Source organism: Herpailurus yagouaroundi, unplaced genomic scaffold (assembly GCF_014898765.1).
Source record: "Herpailurus yagouaroundi ecotype Mexico unplaced genomic scaffold, PumYag 197, whole genome shotgun sequence".
NCBI classification, from domain to species: Eukaryota; Metazoa; Chordata; class Mammalia; order Carnivora; family Felidae; genus Herpailurus; species Herpailurus yagouaroundi.
In genome coordinates this window covers 13,496,239-13,514,579 of record NW_024412428.1, presented here as the reverse complement: position 1 = coordinate 13,514,579, position 18,341 = coordinate 13,496,239, and the positions used below count along the sequence as shown (strand labels likewise).

The window sequence follows — 18,341 nt, the reverse complement described above, 5'->3', positions numbered from 1 at the left end:
TAACCAGGCATAGGTACAATCAGTTAATGGACCAAACTGACAGAAAGATAGAGAAATAGACAATGAAGAAAAATTTCTACAATTGAATGACTTCCTAAATCTGTTATGAACAGTCTAAGCAATAAGTAGTTTCAAAGTGCAAAATATAGTGATCCAAACTACAAAGGTAATAATTTTGAAATTATTAATTTGAATTAATTTGAAATTATCAAAATGTCAATATCTTTATTATATATTCATTATAAAATAAAAACAGGCAAACTTCAAACCTATACAAATTTTAATACCTACTATTAATTTTATATAGAGATCATTTCCAGTTCTGCACAAAATTTTAAAATATTATAAAATGAATTTCAATACAACCTTTTAAAATTTCTTGACAAAAAATGACTGCTTAGAAAACATTAAAGAATTTTATATGATTAAAAAAAAATGCCAGGAGAAAATACTGATTTATTCAGCTTTGAATGTGTAGAAGGGGGAAAAAAAAACTCTTCCTGCCTCAATATTAGAATGCATTTAGAAAATCATATATGACTCCCAATTTACCAGAATTTTGTATAAATCACCAGAGGAAATCAGAGATTAAAGAGAAGAGATGGTACATTAATCTCACAGGATATCCACATCCCTCACATGCCATCAATTATTTTTCTTCCTGGCTCCATTTCCTTGCTTACTTGCTAATTCAATTAAGGCTCTAATAATGATGAACTGTTCTGCACTCCCTCTTGAACTAGCCTGTTTGCCTTTGTAGACTTCTTGAATAAATTCATGAATGAAATCAAAGTGTATGTGCCTGAGAGGGGGGGGAGAGATGTTGAGGATACAAGCTTTTGCTGCCAATATTTAACTTTCAATGTTCCTTTGGTGGTGGTGGTGGGGGGGGGGGGTGATGCTATTGACAAAACTACAGAGAGAAAAGGAATCACATAGGAAAAGCTAGTTAATGATGAAATAAAGCCAGAGATTAATTTGGAAACACTGCCGCACCAAGTAAAAGACATCTTAACAACAACAAAAAATACGTTTCTCTGTGGAAAGAGCATACCTTTCCAGCTATGGATTAGTTTCCAATATGGTGGCAGGAACACAGGCAATATGAGAGGCAGAGTTCTACATTCTTTCCTATGTGAGCAAGTAGCTATGGAATGTGGTTTTTTAATAGAAATCAGAGATTTTTAACATTACAATTAAAATATGAAGTTAACATTGACCTATTATATTTTAAATATATATAATTAAATGCCTTTCAAACTTATTAATACATTTCAATGTTTTATATAGAATGAAAAACAGCTATATATATTTTTAAATAAAATGCTGAACTAGTAGATAAAGTGAGATGCAAATGCTATTAGAGTCCATATGTCTATAAAAATTTTTTTGAGGTTTTTAAGGATTATGAAATTGTTCAGATAGCTTAAAAATGGTATGTTATTTATATTTTTTCTATCTGAGGTGCCTGAGTTTTAAATAAGAATTCATTAGTTTGGTTCCCTTTTGAAAGCAAATTTCTGGCTTCAAGATTACATCTCAGAGAACAGGAATATAAAACTCCCATACAGTTTAAAATAATATTGTTTATGAATAATATTCCAAGTAATTCACGTAAGATTCTGCATTACTAATAATGTTTTTTTTCTAAATTTAGATTTATGACTCTACTTACTTACACAATAACCATGTATTTGTATTTAGAACTTCAAGAGTTACAGAATAAAAATTTTAAGTTTACTATATATATTTGAAAAGATAGGCAGTATATAGAAAATAACGTTAAGTCACTTATAGTTATGGCTCTTCTTCAAATTACTCATCAAAATTGCCAGATTAGTATTTTCATAAACACACACAACTGAAATGCAACACTGATGAAAGAGAAAAAAAAGGGAAAAAGTTTCCTTAGGTGAACATGTCTTGATAAAATCCTTATGTTTAGAGCAGAGAATACTGTGGACATGCTCTTGTCAGGTAATTATAAAATACACCACTAGATGGAAGCAAAGTACTTACAGTTGGTGATGTAGCAGCGGAGAGCAAAGGTAAAATTCCTCCACAAGCAATGATGATGTTGTCTACCATTTGGGAAATGAGGTGAATTGTGTTATGTACAAAAATAATATTTTCATTGCTATTGACAAAATCCATTACAGACTTTGTGGAATGGCTAAAATAGTACAAAAACAAAACACAAGTGAACATTTTCTTAGCTTAATGCTACTTGTAACATTTATAAAGCAAAAATCATTGCAGAGCTAGGCAAATTTAAAATGGAATTATTAGAAAAGAAAACAATTTATAATTGAGATACCATATTACAAAAAACAACATTCATCTCGGCAGGGTTTCTTTGTATCCTAGAGTATTAATTCGTTACTGGGTTTCTGCTTTAAAAATACAGTACATTGACTAGTTTCAAGACAAATTATATCGGGCCACTGAATTTAGCCTAAAAAGTATTTTCACAAAAGCTTGTTATTTTGTGTTGTAATAAGTTTTACTTATTTACTATCCTTAGGTAATTTAGAACAATTGGATAGTTAACTCCAAGTCTACCTTTCAGGTAATTTCTGTTTGTTTTATCACCAGACTGGAGCCCCACCTGTGACCAGCCATACTGACAATGTGTACTGCTAGTCACAGAAATGACATGATGGGGAAATATAAATGAATAAGTAAAAATTCAAGGACTTACTGAATTAAAAAAGGTAAAAGACCTTAAAGGTCATCAGTGCAGTTTCCCATACAAAACATGCAATGTAGATACCCAAAAACATACACTGCTTTAGTTTGATGTCTGTCGGGAATATGAACTGTTTTCTAATGGGAAAAAAGAGGTTATTCCATAATCGATTTTAAGTCAATGATTCTCACTCATCAGAATTGTAAACTATCATCTACGATCTTTTAGATGTCAAGCTGTATGACCTGATCCTAAAAATAAGTGCTTTTAAAAAATTAAGTAAAATTCTGTTTGGGAAATTTTACAAGAGCGCATGAAAACAGAGACATGTGGTATCTGTGTGTATGTTGTGTATCCATCTTACGTTAAAGGAAGGGAAGTTGAGTACCACTCATTTGAGGACTACCAATCTTATAATTAGGAAGTTACACTATATATCTCCGTTGATGTCATGCTAACAGTAATGTGTTTCACTGTGTTCCAGTTTCCCTATTTATCATCCCCAGGTAATTTAGCATAGAACAACACTAACAATGGAAAGACCATTGTTTCTATCACATGAGTAGACTAAGGACAAACTGGTCAAATAAAATTAGAAGTAAAGGCTTTCTATAGCAGACATCGACTTTTCTCCATAATAGTTACTCCTTCTTCCCTGCTAACACAACCTAGATTTTGTTCTATTGTTGAGCTAGATCAAGTACAGGAAAGGTTGGCTTTACCTCAGCTATGAGGTTACTAACCAGTATTGCTCTATATAGGCCAGTCATTATAATCCCATTCCCTTTTGCTGGTGATTGCCTTCTGGCATGTGAGAGGTGAGAGGAAGATTTCCTGAGGGCTTCTTTTAGAAAAGAAGAAAGGAGGGTAAGGAGCGTGACAGGGAAAAAGTAGCAGAGGAGGAGGAGGAGGAGGAAGAGGAAGCGATAGAGAAGGAGAAGAAAATGGGGAAAAGAAAAAAGAGGAAAGGGAAGAGGGAAAAAAGGGAGAGGAGGAACAAGGCGATGAAGGACGAAGAAGAAGAGACCCTGCCTTCCAGTCTGGGCAAGTTTCCAATGCTTTAGTGGTACTAGGAGCTGAATCAGCCACCTTGAATCTTAGAAGGAAAATTAGGAGAAGCAGAGAAGTCTCCTGGAGTCCAGAGAACATCATGCCATTGATTGTTTAAGTCAATGACAGTAGGGTACTCTGTTCCAGCCACGAACTTCCTAAATTATGCGCACGCACTCTTGTAACTGCTTAATTTGTCAAATATTTGCTATTAGAAAATCAACTGAAAGTGAAGCAGGGTAATGATTTAATTTATGCAGACTGTTTTCTTTAGGTGATTATATATGAACTGATACTAACGACTTCAAGGGCAAAGGCTCTAAAAACAGATGTCATAGGTGATTTTAAATTTTAACACTATGTTATAATTTTATTACCCAGAATAAAGTTAGTATATGGTATTAATTTTAACAGAAAAAGAACAAAAAATGTGGAAGCAGCTTTGAACCAAAATTTAACCTTTTTGTTGTTGTTAAATCCCTTTTATACATAGAATAGGCAATGCCAGGTTTCAAAATTTTACTTTTTAATTGTCCTAAGTTCTTGGATACCTGTTTATTTGAGCCCTAGGCTTTATAACCTTACCTTTATGAAAATACTCATGTTTGTATACAAAGTTTTAGTGTTAGGTTATTTTTTAAGTTTATTAATTTTGAGCGAGAAAGCGAGCGCACGCGGGGAAGGGGCAAAGAGAGGGAGAGAGACAGACGGAGAGAGGCCTACGTTGTCAGCAAGCAAGGAGCCTGATGTTGTGGGGCTGAATCCTACCGGGAGATCATGACCTGAGCTGACATCAAGAGTTGGACACTGAGCCAACTGAGCCACCCCCAGGTGCCCCATGTTGGATTATTTTTAATAAGTTCAATTTGTGAGATTTTCAATGATATAATTCATTATGGATCAGTAATTTAAAATAGTCATTTTCTTAAGTGAAAGTTGTCTTAAGAAAAGAAATATTTCTACCTCCTCCAAACATGTACATCTGTTTCTAATGCAAACAGTAAATCGGTGAGAAGTCGCTGGTGCATTGGAGACCATTTAAACTCAGGAATACGAAACATTGTGGTGCGTGGACCTGGGCTGAACTGGCGCCTCTGTTCCTCAGTCATTGGCATGCCTCGAAATCCTAGGTCAACTCGGAGGTCTCTGTCTTGTTGTGTAATAGACCGACCCTGAACAGCCTAGAGAAAGAAAAGGTGAACTTCTGTAGACTGCCAAAGAAATGCATGATTTCAAAAAGAAAACAGTAAGTATAGTCAAGTGAGTGAGGAGAGCTCCTGCATGTAACTTTGACAGGTTAATCTATTTTACACATATTATTCATCTGGCGATTCCATAGACAGAAACCTTTTTGAGCTGAAGAGGCTACTATTATTACTTTTATTTTTCTGTTTCAAAAACCAGGCAAGGACATCAAATACCTCAAGTCTAACACCAGGGTTCACATTGAAAACCAAGTCCTCTTTACCTTTGTTTATGGAGTCTTCATATTAGATACATGTGTCCCTTACAAAAGTGAGCATATAACTAAAATTGAAGTATACGGGATATATGTCATCAACTAACTATACTTAGAAACACAAGATTAAAAAATATTACTTGAACAGACTGAAATTAACTCAAAAGTCTATTTTACTCACAATACTTCAATTTCGAAAAATAGTACATTTATTTGACAAGTTAGAAAACCAGAAAAATACCTACAACCTCTGAAAACCAGGCAAGCCTAGCGATTGTTATGCTCAATAAACAACGCGCTATGCTTTCCTTTCATTTAAATCTTCACCTAACTCAATATCCCCACTCCCTTCCAATTACCATGGTAGTACAACCGCCACAAAAATAGAGGCTGGCAGTTAACAGAGAAAAAATAAAAATAGCTTTCCCACACACAGAATACATGTTTTGTTTGTTTGTTGTGGTTTCTTCCCCACACGGAATATGTAAGGATTGTTATTAGAGTACAAAGACACCAGAAAGGTATGGTTTACTCTTTATAATACAATTCTAATGGAAACATGTTAACTTTATCTTTGATGATATGAAACAGTGAGTGGAAAACCCAGAGAACAACCAAAAACCCAAATCACTAATGGTAAAAGTATTCTTCAATTCTTAATCATAAGGTAATTTAGCCTGGAAAATAAGGAAGTGGTCTTAAAACTCAAAGCTCCACAATTAAAATTCATATCAGAAAACATCATCTATTTTTAGCTTTACTCTGGTGAGGCCAGAAATGCAGCACTAACACTTCCTCACCACTAGGCCTAAGAATCTTTAATTTTCTCATAACGACGACTCCTAGCCACATCGTTGTAAAGAAAATTTTCACTGCTAATAAGTCCAAATTTTCTCAGCCATACTACCTACCTCACAGGGTGGTTGTGAGGATTAAATCTGAAAACATATAGCACAGTGCCTGGAACATAGTAGGCACTTGATAAATAACAGTTCCCTTTTCCCTTCCCTTTCATTTCATTTATCAGTTCAATCTGGGCTCCAAGTCCTCTTTGCTATAATCCACACAACGGGGTTGGGCCTGAAGCTTAAAAGGTTAAAATTAATCAAGTATTCAGAATGAGGATCTTGAGTACAAAATGTGTAAATTTAGTCACAGAGTCACAAAATAGGGGAACGGGTAGAGCCCTTCCAGGTCATATTTTAATCTGGTACAAACACTTGTACTGTATAAGGAAATTCAGGCCCAGAGAGGCCCAACAAAGGCACACAGACACAATGTGGTGGAGTTGGAAATATAATTCAGATATTTTAAATTTCTTTTGTATATATACTACCATAACACGTGATTCCCAAAGTTAACTATAATGCCATAGTTAAGTATAAACATGATGTAACTGTTCGGAAATTACTCTGCCGTAGTGCTAACAACTCAGGATCTGTCCAATGCATTTTTAGAACTCACGTAGGATAACTCACTTGCGTTGTAGCAGTGGTCTGGATTTTTCGAATTTCCTTTCCTGATTCTTTGCCATCGTCAGATCTCTCAGTATCTGAAATTATACTTCCTGCATCAATATTTGGTACAATTTTGCTACCAGATGACTCGGTTTCCAGAGTGGTAGCAGTCATTTCAGCATACTCTAACCCTTTAGAGGATGACGCTAAGTCTCTTTCAGAAATACTGCTCATTCCATCAGATGTTGTATGGATTTTGAACTCTTTTTCTTCTATGATACTTGATGTACAACTTAAGTCTACACTACCAGTCATATGAGCAAGCAATCCAAGGTCATCACTAACACCAAGATGTACTTGTGTGTCCTGAATATTTGGAATAATGTGATTGCTAGAAAGTTCAGGAAGAAGTTTCTCCTCCTGTTTAGGTATTTTATCGAAGAGAAATGACGTACTACTATTCGGAAGTTCATCCTTCTCATCTGCTAGTGTTATCAATGGACCATTATCCTTTTCTTCATTTTTTTTAATGATACCAACACTTCCATGTACATTGTTCTGGAGTTTCTCAACAGCAGCACTATATACATTATCCAATAAAGATTCAACCTCCACAAGGGCACCATTCTCTCCACCTACTAACGTCTCTGGTGATAAATCCATATCATCAAGCTTTACTTCGGTGGCTTCTACTTTCTCTGCTTTTATATCAACCAAAAGATCATGCACTTCCACATGCACACCACCTCCCGGTCTATCTGAATTTCCAAGAATACCATCTGACACTTTTGTCGACATGAGCAAGTCTCTAGTGTCTGTGCTGACAGGGTAATCTGTCTCACTTTCTGGGCTCTGGCTTTGTGAGAGATCTTCCATCTCTCGGATTTCCATTCCACCTTTCGCTCCTGTTGTCTGTGACGAAAGACCAGAGATGGTGCTCACATTCCCTTTTTTTCCCTTTTTAATGTTTTCCTCCTCTTGTCTCTGATATTCTTCATACATTTTGGCTAGGTATTCTTTATGTGCTTCGTAAGTGACCTTAGGAATAAGCAAAGAAAACATTAAGGCATTTCATATACATACCAAGGAGAAAAAAATACAAGTAAAGTTATGTTAATAGCGAAAATGGTATCAAAATTACGATTTCAAATGTAGCACATATTATTCTTAAGTTTCATTAAGTAATTGGAAGTAATCGTCGAAAATAGTTACATATGACTTATTTTATATACGTGTGTGTGTGTGTGTGTGTGTGTGTTATATATATACAACGTCCAAAAACAGTTAAGTAAACTAGCAACATTAAAGTTTTAAGTGAAGTAATCTTTTCTTTTAGGTTGAGTATTTCAATGTTACTCTAACCTAATATGCCAGTTGAATTCCTACATATTTGAGTTCAGCTAACACAGAAAATTGGCTAATAATATATATAATATCCAAAGTATGACCATATCAGTTTTCACCATCTATTATTCATGTGTGCCTACTTCCAATTGAGATTTTTAAAAATCACACATATCTATAAATATGTACATTTTTAAACTGTTAAAACATCACAAATTTATCTTTATATAGACTAATGGGTTACTTTACATGGCTTGTTTAAGAATAATTATGAAATATATTTTTTCATAAAACATGAAATGTTTTTCTTATCAAGTAGTATTTTAAAATTTGTTAATGATAAAAGGTGCCAATACATTATAAAATGTAAGTTTTAACAGAAATAAAAGCTCTTCTAAAATTGAAAATAATAAAATTCAAAATCTTTCCTTATAGGCACATATGATATTGACCTAAATGACAACAGGATTTTAGGTTGAGAGGGATCTTCCTTTGGAGATTATGTTGATACAAAAATTCCTTTAATTTACAGAAGAGGCAATCAAGTCCTAAAAGTGGAAGCTGGCTAAGTATAGCCCATGAATCAAACGTGCTTATCACCTGTTTTAGTAAGTAAAGTTATACAAGAACACAGCCATGTTCATTTTTTACACGTTTCCTATGGCTATTTTCACGCCACATGGCAGAGTTAAATAGCTGCTTCAGAGGCTGGCTGTACAGCCCCCAAGACCTAAAATATTTACTATCTGTACAGGTTAAAAAAAAACATTAAAAAGAACATTTTTCTAACCCCTGCACAAAAGGACTATACAAATTTCCTGAAGTCACAAAACTGAATTGTGGCACAGACTGGATTAAAAGCCAAACTTCTGACACCCACGCTTTTTCTAGGACACCACATAATGAGAAATCTTGACTCTGATTTTTCCAGAATCTAATGTGTACATAAATGTGCATGTTAACTCACTACTTTCTCTCACCAAAGATCAGGTAACATTTAAAATACAGATATATAGATTCTTAGAATTAAAAAGGAAAGATAATGCAATTAAAAATGCCACTAAACTTAAACCCTTATTCATGATTCACTTGGAAATAAAGGCAATTTCTCATTACTTTTCAGAAAGTATTTTTCAGCATGTATTTCATGAAATATTCTTTTAAGAACCAGTAGGTATGTTTAAGGTAAAAGAACTATTGGCTCAGACTCGAGCTATAAAACGTATGTGGGGTTACGTCTGGGGTCTCAAATCCCTGGTTCATAAACATGGGGTTTCAATGAAATGATCTATAAAATATTTCAAGCTCTAACAGTGTTACAGAATAGAGAGAAAATAAAACCAAAACCAGTAAAGAAAGTGGAGATAAAGGAATCGGCCATAATGTAAAATGCCCACAAGATGGCACCAGGTGCGTGTTTATAGCCATTGAATCCACAGCTGAAACCCTGATGATCTAAAGTGCTACATCTCCTTACCTTGGAATGAGCTATTGAGAGTGTATCAACCCAGACTCTCCATCCTCCCCATTCATATTTTATTGCATGATACAACAGAATCCGGAAGATATTGTAGACCATCTCGGTAATCTTCTGTTCCTCAGAATTTTTAGGATTGATATAGCCAAGAGAAAACATCCAATCCTGCCACACTGAACACTGCAATAAGCATCTAGTGGGTTAAAAAAACAAACAAACAAAAAAAAATCCCACCTCATTAAAAATACCTGAATTATATTAGAATTTACTATTTTTAAATTTAGATAAAGAGTGAAAATATGATCTGACCTAGGTAAAGCAAGATGCACAGTCATTCTGCACATTCTATATTCTATACCTGGAATGATTTTCTCCCATTTTTCTACCTGGAAAAATCCAAATTATCATTTCAAATTGGTTTCCTAACTCTCCCAGTCAGATTTAGTTATCGTTTCTCTACTTCCTCATCACCTGTAGCACTCACAACGCACTTAATACATTACATATTAATCACTCTTTTCTTGTTATCTTCCCCATTAAATTGTGCCAAGACTGAACACGGAGACAATCTGTGTGCAGCACAGTGCTTGATACATACCAGACATTCAATACATATTTGTTGAAGACTCAGGAAGCACCCACAGCCTTAGACTGTACCCCATGTCTTAACTAACTTAAAAATGCACCACAATAATCAGTTATCGGACAGAAACTGAGAAAAGCAGAGATGAATATGAGCAACTCCAACACAATTACAACACACAGGTATCACCAGAAGGAATGGTGCATCTTAAATACGTGTACTCATATCCACAATTAAAATATAATACCCACATGATCAAATAAAAATATAAAAGTAAGTATAATGAACGTACATTAGATCAAAGAAACATAAAATGCCTTTTCGGAGAATTACAAGTATTTAGCAATATGGGAAAGTTTTGAAAAACTTTTTGAAAGAGACTAAAAATAAAGGAGAGAAAATACGGAATAAAGCTTTGTTATAGTATTGAAACTGCTTACCTTCTATTTTCACGACTGTTACTGAAAAGTTTTATCATGTCAGATAAAAATAAACGACGAACTTCCATCAGTTCGGCACTTGGTGTAGAGTTTTTTAACAAAGTTGCCACCACCTTAAGAATCACTGTGAATACGCACACAAAAAAGTCAAGATTTACAACTGCATATCTTGCACTCAAAAACCTTTCCTCATTTTCAGCTTAGCCCTATGGTATGTGAGTTAGAAGTATTATGAACTATGGTAAACACCACAATGATTAAGGTGGTTAGGAAAAGTTTTGATTTAGTTTCACATGTTATCATGTCATTACTGCATTAACATAAAGAATTGCCATTTGGATAGCTAAAGAAAATAAATAAAAAGAAGAAATAACAAGTGTTGGTGAGGATGTGGAGAAAAGGGAACTCTCCTGCACTGTTGGTAAGAATGTAATTTGGTGCAGCCACTGTGAAAAACAGTATGAAGGGTCTTCAACAATTAAAAATAGAATTACCATTATGAGTCAGTAATTCCACTACTGGGTATTGACCCAAAGCAAACAAAAAACTAAATCTAAAAGATATATGCACCTCTATGTTCAGTGCAACATAATTTATAATAGCCAAGATATGGACGCAACCTAAGTGTCCATCGGCAGGTAAACAGCTAAAGAAGATGTGGTATTTACACACACTAGGGTATTAGTTGTAAAATGAGATCTTGCCTTTTGCAACAATATGCATGGACCTAGAGAGTACTATGCTAAGAGAAATAAGTTAGAGGGAGAAAGCCAAATACCATATGATTTGACTTACATGTGGAATCTAAACAAACAAACCAAGCAAAAAACCCCACAAATATACTCAGAACTAGAGAACTGCTGGTTGTCAAATGAGAGGGAGGCAGGGAGATGGGCAAACAAAATAGGTGAAAGGAATTAAGAATTACATACTTCCAGTTACACAGTAGATAAGTCACAGGGATGGATATATATATATATATATATATATATATATATATATATATATATATATTTTTTTTTTAATTGCTATTTGCTCACTTGGATTCTGAATTTTCACTGTAGAATCTGGCTCTGGATGTGGTTTGTGTACAACTTGAGTACATACTTGCTCTGTCAAGATCTGAAAGATGAAGAATTTGAATTTCATTTAATAAATAATTTAAATCATAATTTAAAAATATAGATATACAAAGAATGAAAAAAATGTCAATTCTGTCAAAATCAAATGAAACTCTCTTCTAAGGGTCCTCTAGTCATTCTGAAACTTCTAAACTCTTTAATTCTTCAGTTTTCAAATTTTGTTTATTATGGATAAAGACAAAAACAAACCAGTATTGACAGGAGGAAAGATTAATTAGGAAATCCAAGAATTACTCTGTTTGAAATACCCTTACACTGTACATCCTTAGCAACCTTATGGTGTATAAACATTTGACTCTTATGTCATCAATTTTAAAAAACTTAGAAAGTAAGGCAATAAAAAAAATAATGTCTGAGCCTGGGTCTCACCTTCAAAATGAAGTTTGATAAAGGAAAAGTCTTCATTAGAAATGTGCTCTTTGTCATTTACTAATGAATTTTTCTTTAAACTTATTTTTTCAAATAACAAAAAAATGACAAGAAATTAACCAAATAAAGAAAAAAACAGAATTCTAAAACATTTTCTAATTTTTTCCACTAAAATTTAGCAGTCTCTATGAGTGTTGGATTCTTACACATCTTTTTCACTGTTATATTCCTAGCAATCAGCACAATGCCTGACACACTGCCAATATTCAAACATTTGTTAAATTTAAGAATGGATAACTCAATTATATATAAATGATGGACATACGGCTGTTCACTGTATTTTAGGCTTTAGCCTGTGTATACCTATTCTTGCATGAGTATAGTCCAATGAGACTATACTTAATAAGAATATAATTTTATATTACTGATTGAATTTCCTGTTTAAATTAATATGCTAAGTTCTGAATGAAACGTTCAGTTCAGCCTACAGTAAGGTACAATATCTATGGAGAAACCATGAAAGTTAGTTGAGAGCCTAGTTGTACTTAGCCATTATTATGAAAGTTGAGGATGGGGAAAGGGAATTAATTACGACCCAGAAATGATCCGTTCTGATTAGAAAAAGACCATGATATCCAGTATAGGCACTTTTCTGACCTTCTGCTCAGAAATGAGAAAGAAGAAGAAAAAGGAGATAAAGATAGAAAACTGATTTATGTATGTTAGGAATGTTTATCAAAAAGGTATTGCCTTGAAATTAAAACTAACCTACTGTTACTAAAATGATAAATACAGGGTTTAAGAACCTCTCTCCTTCACGCCTATAATTGTGTTTAAACCAAACACTTTGTTGTTGAAACTGAACAGTGCCTCAGGATTTTCTGAACACTGCACTACAGACATGCACTACTAATCAGATGGAGCAGACACATGGGACAAAAATTTCTTTGGAAATCCTAGGAATTTGAAAATACCAAAGAACATTCAGTGGTTTTGTATGCATACAAGAAGTTTTCACACCAGTCTGCCCAAAAATGCCCTGGTGTGGCCCTACAGCCCAGTGGAACACATCCCTAAAATTCTGGTTACAAACAGATTAAAAATAACTGTAGACAAGCTTGGGAAAGATCAGGCCACACTCTTCCATGATGAAGATTAGTTAAAACCATCTCACCCCAAAAATAAGAAACCTCATTGCAAAGAAAATAATATTTATCCCAAAAAATCTACAATTTTATATTGTCCTTTTTAAGTCTGTATTTAATCTTCTAACGAGGAGGATAATAATGGTCTTGCCTACCTAATAAACTTGCTAGGAAGATCAAAGAAGGCTCTATATGTGAAAGTGTTTTGAAAACTATAACATATTCAAGTATGAGTTTAATTACAAAAACGTATTTAGAAACTCAACCCAGCATGTACTTATTAAGAACCATTTATGTACCCACACTCTGCTACATAGTTAGAATGAGAAACATAGATGCTAGGTGGAACTATTATTTCAAGAATCAATTAATTGTCGAGACAGGCATAAATACATGTTCCTTTTTTTTAATGTTTATTTTTTTTTTTTAATTTTTTTTTCAACTTTTATTTATTTTTTTGGGGACAGAGAGAGACAGAGCATGAATGGGGGAGGGGCAGAGAGAGAGGGAGACACAGAATCGTTAACAGGCTCCAGGCTCTGAGCCATCAGCCCGGAGCCTGACACGGGGCTCGAACTCACAGACCGCGAGATCGTGACCTGGCTGAAGTCGGACGCTTAACCGACTGCGCCACCCAGGCGCCCCATTGTTTATTTATTTTTGATAGACAGAACACAAGGGGCAGGGGGTGGGGGAGAAAAAAGAGTGGGAAACACAAAAATCTGAAGCAGACTCCAGGCTCTGAGCTGTCAGCACAGAGCCCAACGCAGAGCTCGAACCCACGAACCATGCGATATGACCTGAGTTGAAGTCAGAAGCTTAACCAACTGAGCCACCCAGGCACCCCAAGAACCTACATGAGTTTTTAAAAGAGGGAGGGAAATAATGAGATATAAATAAGGAGAGATGAATATAGATATAAACATTGTAATGAAAGGACTTGACTCAAGATGGGCCATGAGAGTTTGACTTGTATTGATTACAGATACGCATAGGAAGCTAACCCCAGCCCCTACAAAACCAAAATTGTAGGAAGGGTTCAGAGCCAGATACGGACATGAAATCCAATATGTATTAAGCCTTAGAGCACATCTCAATTCAGAGCCACATTTTAAGAATTCCATAGCCACCTGTGACTAGTGGCTAATCACTTTGGACAGGGCTGAGGAACAATAATGAATTATAAGCATGGAAGTAACTTGATAAATATGTATTTAGATACACAGATCTGAGCCTAGCATTATACATTTAAATTCTATTTTATAAATGGAATTATCTCACAACTCATGGGCCACAGAAAGAGTTTAGGCTTAAGCAGGAGCTGTTAAAGCTTCCTCTCTGACCTACTCACTCCCCAGCTTCATCATGTATAAATCATTTTAGATAGTAGGCTCAATTTCTAAGACAAAAGTAGTACTAGGCTATTTCTTAAAATGGCAAACTATTGACCCCACCATTACACCCAATTGCCACTGTAAGTATCTGGGGTCAGAGAATCTTCATATCTTTATAATTTGAACAAGCTGTATTACTTTTTTCACTTAGTTTCTTTATCTGTGAAAAGAATATTTGAACAAGATATTTAACATACTGTCCACCTATGAGAGTCTATAATTTTGAGAAAAGGGTTTCATTTTTATAAGTTTTAAGCATGCTACCACCTTGTAAAAATTTTGTGTTCAGAAACTGTTATACCCTAACAGAAAAAGATAAAGTAACCAAAATACATATATACACATTTTTATTTAAACAAAATAAAACAGGGGCGCCTGGGTGGCACAGTCGGTTGAGCGTCCGACTTCAGCCAGGTCACGATCTCGCAGTCCGTGAGTTCGAGCCCCGCGTCAGGCTCTGGGCTGATGGCTCAAAGCCTGGAGCCTGTTTCCGATTCTGTGTCTCCCTCTCTCTCTGCCCCTCCCCCGTTCATGCTCTATCTCTCTCTGTCCCAAAAATAAATAAACATTGAAAAAAAAAATTTTTAAACAAAACAAAACTTGTGATGAGCACTGGGTGCATGAATCACTAAATTCTACTCTTGAAACTAGTATTACACTGTATGTCAATTAAATGGAATTTAAATAAAAACTTGAAACTAAAAAAAAAAAATCAGTTCATTATTTCTGTAAGACATTGAGCTCTTCAGATGAGAAGTTCCCACACTTGGCTGCCTCTGTCTACATTAATATTTAACTGAATTACAGGAACAATATTTAAAGAGAAATAGTAAACCCAAACCTATGAGGTAAAATTAATATCCCAATACTTAATACAGTAAATAATCAGATAGTGTTGTTAAGATCTATATCAAACAGAACAATCTAGTTTTGTGCTTACAAGACATATTTTAAAATCTAACAAATTATATTTTTAAGTATGTTTGAGAATCCTAACAAGTATTAAGAAAATATAATTATCCATAATTTAGAGATGGGATAAAAAAGCAAAAATAAAGCAAATCAACTTAAGATACAAATTTTGCAAATAATGTAATTCTCAGAAAGTATTCATATAAAAATAATTTTGAGTTATTTCAAAGAGGAGTTCACTAAAGCCTACTTCTTAGCATAGGACCTATAAGAATAAATTCACCTCAGAAAACTAAGAGACAGGGATATTTCCTTAATAATTTTTAAAAATTTTCAGAATAACTGAGATAGATCTTTACATCTTTTATACAATGGTATCTGCTATATCCTGCCAAAAGGTCTTAGTTACTTTGTCCTTTAATATTTGTTATTTATTCTATTATAGGCATTACCAGACTTAGAATTTTTTTAAAAGAGAGATTTCTTTGTTTTTTTAAGTTTATTTATTTATTTTTTGAGAGAGAGAGAAAGTGAGCACAAGCAGGGGGGGAGCAGAGAGAGAGGGGGACAGAGGATTTGAAGTGGGCTCTGTGCTGACAGCAGAGAGCCCGATGTGAGTGAGGCTCGAACTCGTGAACTGTATCATGACCTGAGCCAAAGTGTGACAGTTAACCAACTGAGCCACCCAGGTGCCCCAGATTTAGAATTTTAAAGATGACAGTGACATAGTCCTTATCTTAACTGGCCTTCCAAAAACTTTAAAAAAACCTCATAAGCTAAAATATCATTACCAAGATCATAGGCTTCACATAGTTCTTGATTATTTCTGTGCTTCATTTTATACTTTCCTACAGTGGTAGTGATATTGATTTTGATACATTGTTTGGGGTTAAGCTAATTTCCCCAAACCAAAATGGAAATGAAGGTAAAAGAGCTTTCAAACTGAAGATTATCAACCAAATCATTCTTGCCAGGGATGTAGGCCCTGTTCGATGCTTACTCACAAGGATAATCGAACTCAAGCTTCAGGTTTTGAGGCTGAGTTTTCCAGTTACAGTTAAATTTCACTTACTGTGTTAATGAGAATTAAGTTCAAACCTATCACATGAGTTTTAATTTTCTGTGACCTGATGCTACCTTCCAAAATGGTGCAATCTTTTACCTTTGGTAATCTAGAATTAGTCCTCGACCATCCTGCAGTCTAATAACATAATATGGCTTGATAGTGGTACTAAAGCTTATGCTAAGACCCCTTCTACTTTTTTATGGGATCAACAGTGCAACCCAATCATATCATAACCACCTTTCTTTTTTGACTTTTTGTATACTTAAGTTTTCCTTTTTTAGAGTATAATTAACTTAGTCCATCTTTCCAATTAACCATGATTATTATTCTACTTTAAAAGCATATATTACAGCCAAATTGGTCAGAGACTTTGTAAGTTAGTTCCTTTATCTGCAACATCCAATATCCAATATCAGAAGATCTAAACTTATCCATACTTTCTCCACCTAAGACACGGAATCAGCAACAACTTGGCTTTTTTACTGTAGAATATCATTAGAGACTAAAATCTGGATACTAAGAGAGTGCATATGAGTATAGATGGTAGGTAAAAATACTGCTGCATTTGCTATTGAGCCACTTTTCAAGAAAACTAATAGAAATACATATGTTCTTACTTTAAGGTTAAGTACCTAATGATTTTTCAAATTCAACATAATATATTATTATGCTACATTCTTATTTTAATATAAGGTTTCACTAACTACAAAGACACTCTACTCTTGACACTAATTGGTTAAAACAAGCAGAGGGTTAGAAATTCATGTAGGCAAAAAATGATTTAAAAAACATGTATAGACATCATCAGCCAGAGAAGGATTAGTCTAAAAAAACCAAGATAGAAACGCAAATAGAAAGAGCTCTAATATGATATTGTAGCACAGTTTTGATTCAGAGGACTTTCATGTTGTCCACCAAAGGTAGATTCTGACATTTTTTACCTTATGCACATACATTATGGAATCTGCCTATCTTATGACCATTTATTATTAATGGTGAGACACAGAAAAAAAAATTGTTTAACTTGTGATTCTGTTTGTTTAAAAAGGCAACAACAACAAAAAAATCTAGTTTCATAGGGTTGTTGTAAGACTCTGAGATAATGTACGAAAAGTACTTACACCAAAGTGACTGTCACAGGAAATACACCCTCCAAAACAGTTACTATTATTAGGGAAATATAATATCAGAATCAAGATGATTTGTATATGGTAGGCTTTTCTATTATTAATGCTTATTCAGTTTTGTAGGTCAAATATTGGAGCAATACTAAAAAAAAAAAAACACTACGGTAATACCCAGTGTTCTGGACGATAAGCATTTACAAATCATGTAATTAGATGAATGAATAACACAAAGTTGTAATATTAGGCTTAAAAATGAAAGAAACAGAGCAGTCAAAGGAGTTTTTTAATTTACTCTTAAATTTAATGATGATAAGATAAAACGGAAAAAAAAGATGAAATAAAACAGCTGAAAGTAATGTTACAGACCTGAGGCCAAAATACTATCCAGGATACCATCTGCTTTTGTATACAGATATAAAATAAAACAGATACAATACAGTTTTATTGGCCAGCGCACCCATTTGTCTCACAGTGTCTACAACTGCTTCTGAGCCACAACTGCAGAGCTGAGTAGTCCCACAGACACCATAAGGCCTGCTGCTAGAGACTGAATGTTTGTGTCCCCACTAATTCTCATCTTGCAAACCAATCCCCGGTGTCATGGTATTAAGAGGTGTGGAGCCTTTTAGAAGCCCTTTTAGGGCTTGGGAACCCTCATGAAGGTCAGACTATGACCCTTTATAAAAG

General features: G+C 34.4%; 1 protein-coding gene across 11 annotated transcripts in view; it reads right to left on the bottom strand.

Moving 5' to 3' along the window:
* The window catches only part of NBEA (neurobeachin), a 689,863-nt gene that overhangs the window by 473,542 nt on the left and 197,980 nt on the right, over positions 1 to 18,341 (bottom strand). For all 11 annotated transcript variants that reach the window (XM_040448178.1, XM_040448180.1, XM_040448182.1 and 8 more), the window contains 6 exons: positions 11,540 to 11,621; positions 10,500 to 10,623; positions 9,477 to 9,669; positions 6,677 to 7,693; positions 4,703 to 4,920; positions 2,020 to 2,173 (listed from right to left, as the gene is read on the bottom strand). In XM_040448178.1, coding sequence (XP_040304112.1) covers positions 2,020 to 2,173; positions 4,703 to 4,920; positions 6,677 to 7,693; positions 9,477 to 9,669; positions 10,500 to 10,623; positions 11,540 to 11,621 — 1,788 coding nt within the window. The remainder of the gene's footprint in view (positions 1 to 2,019; positions 2,174 to 4,702; positions 4,921 to 6,676; positions 7,694 to 9,476; positions 9,670 to 10,499; positions 10,624 to 11,539; positions 11,622 to 18,341) is intronic.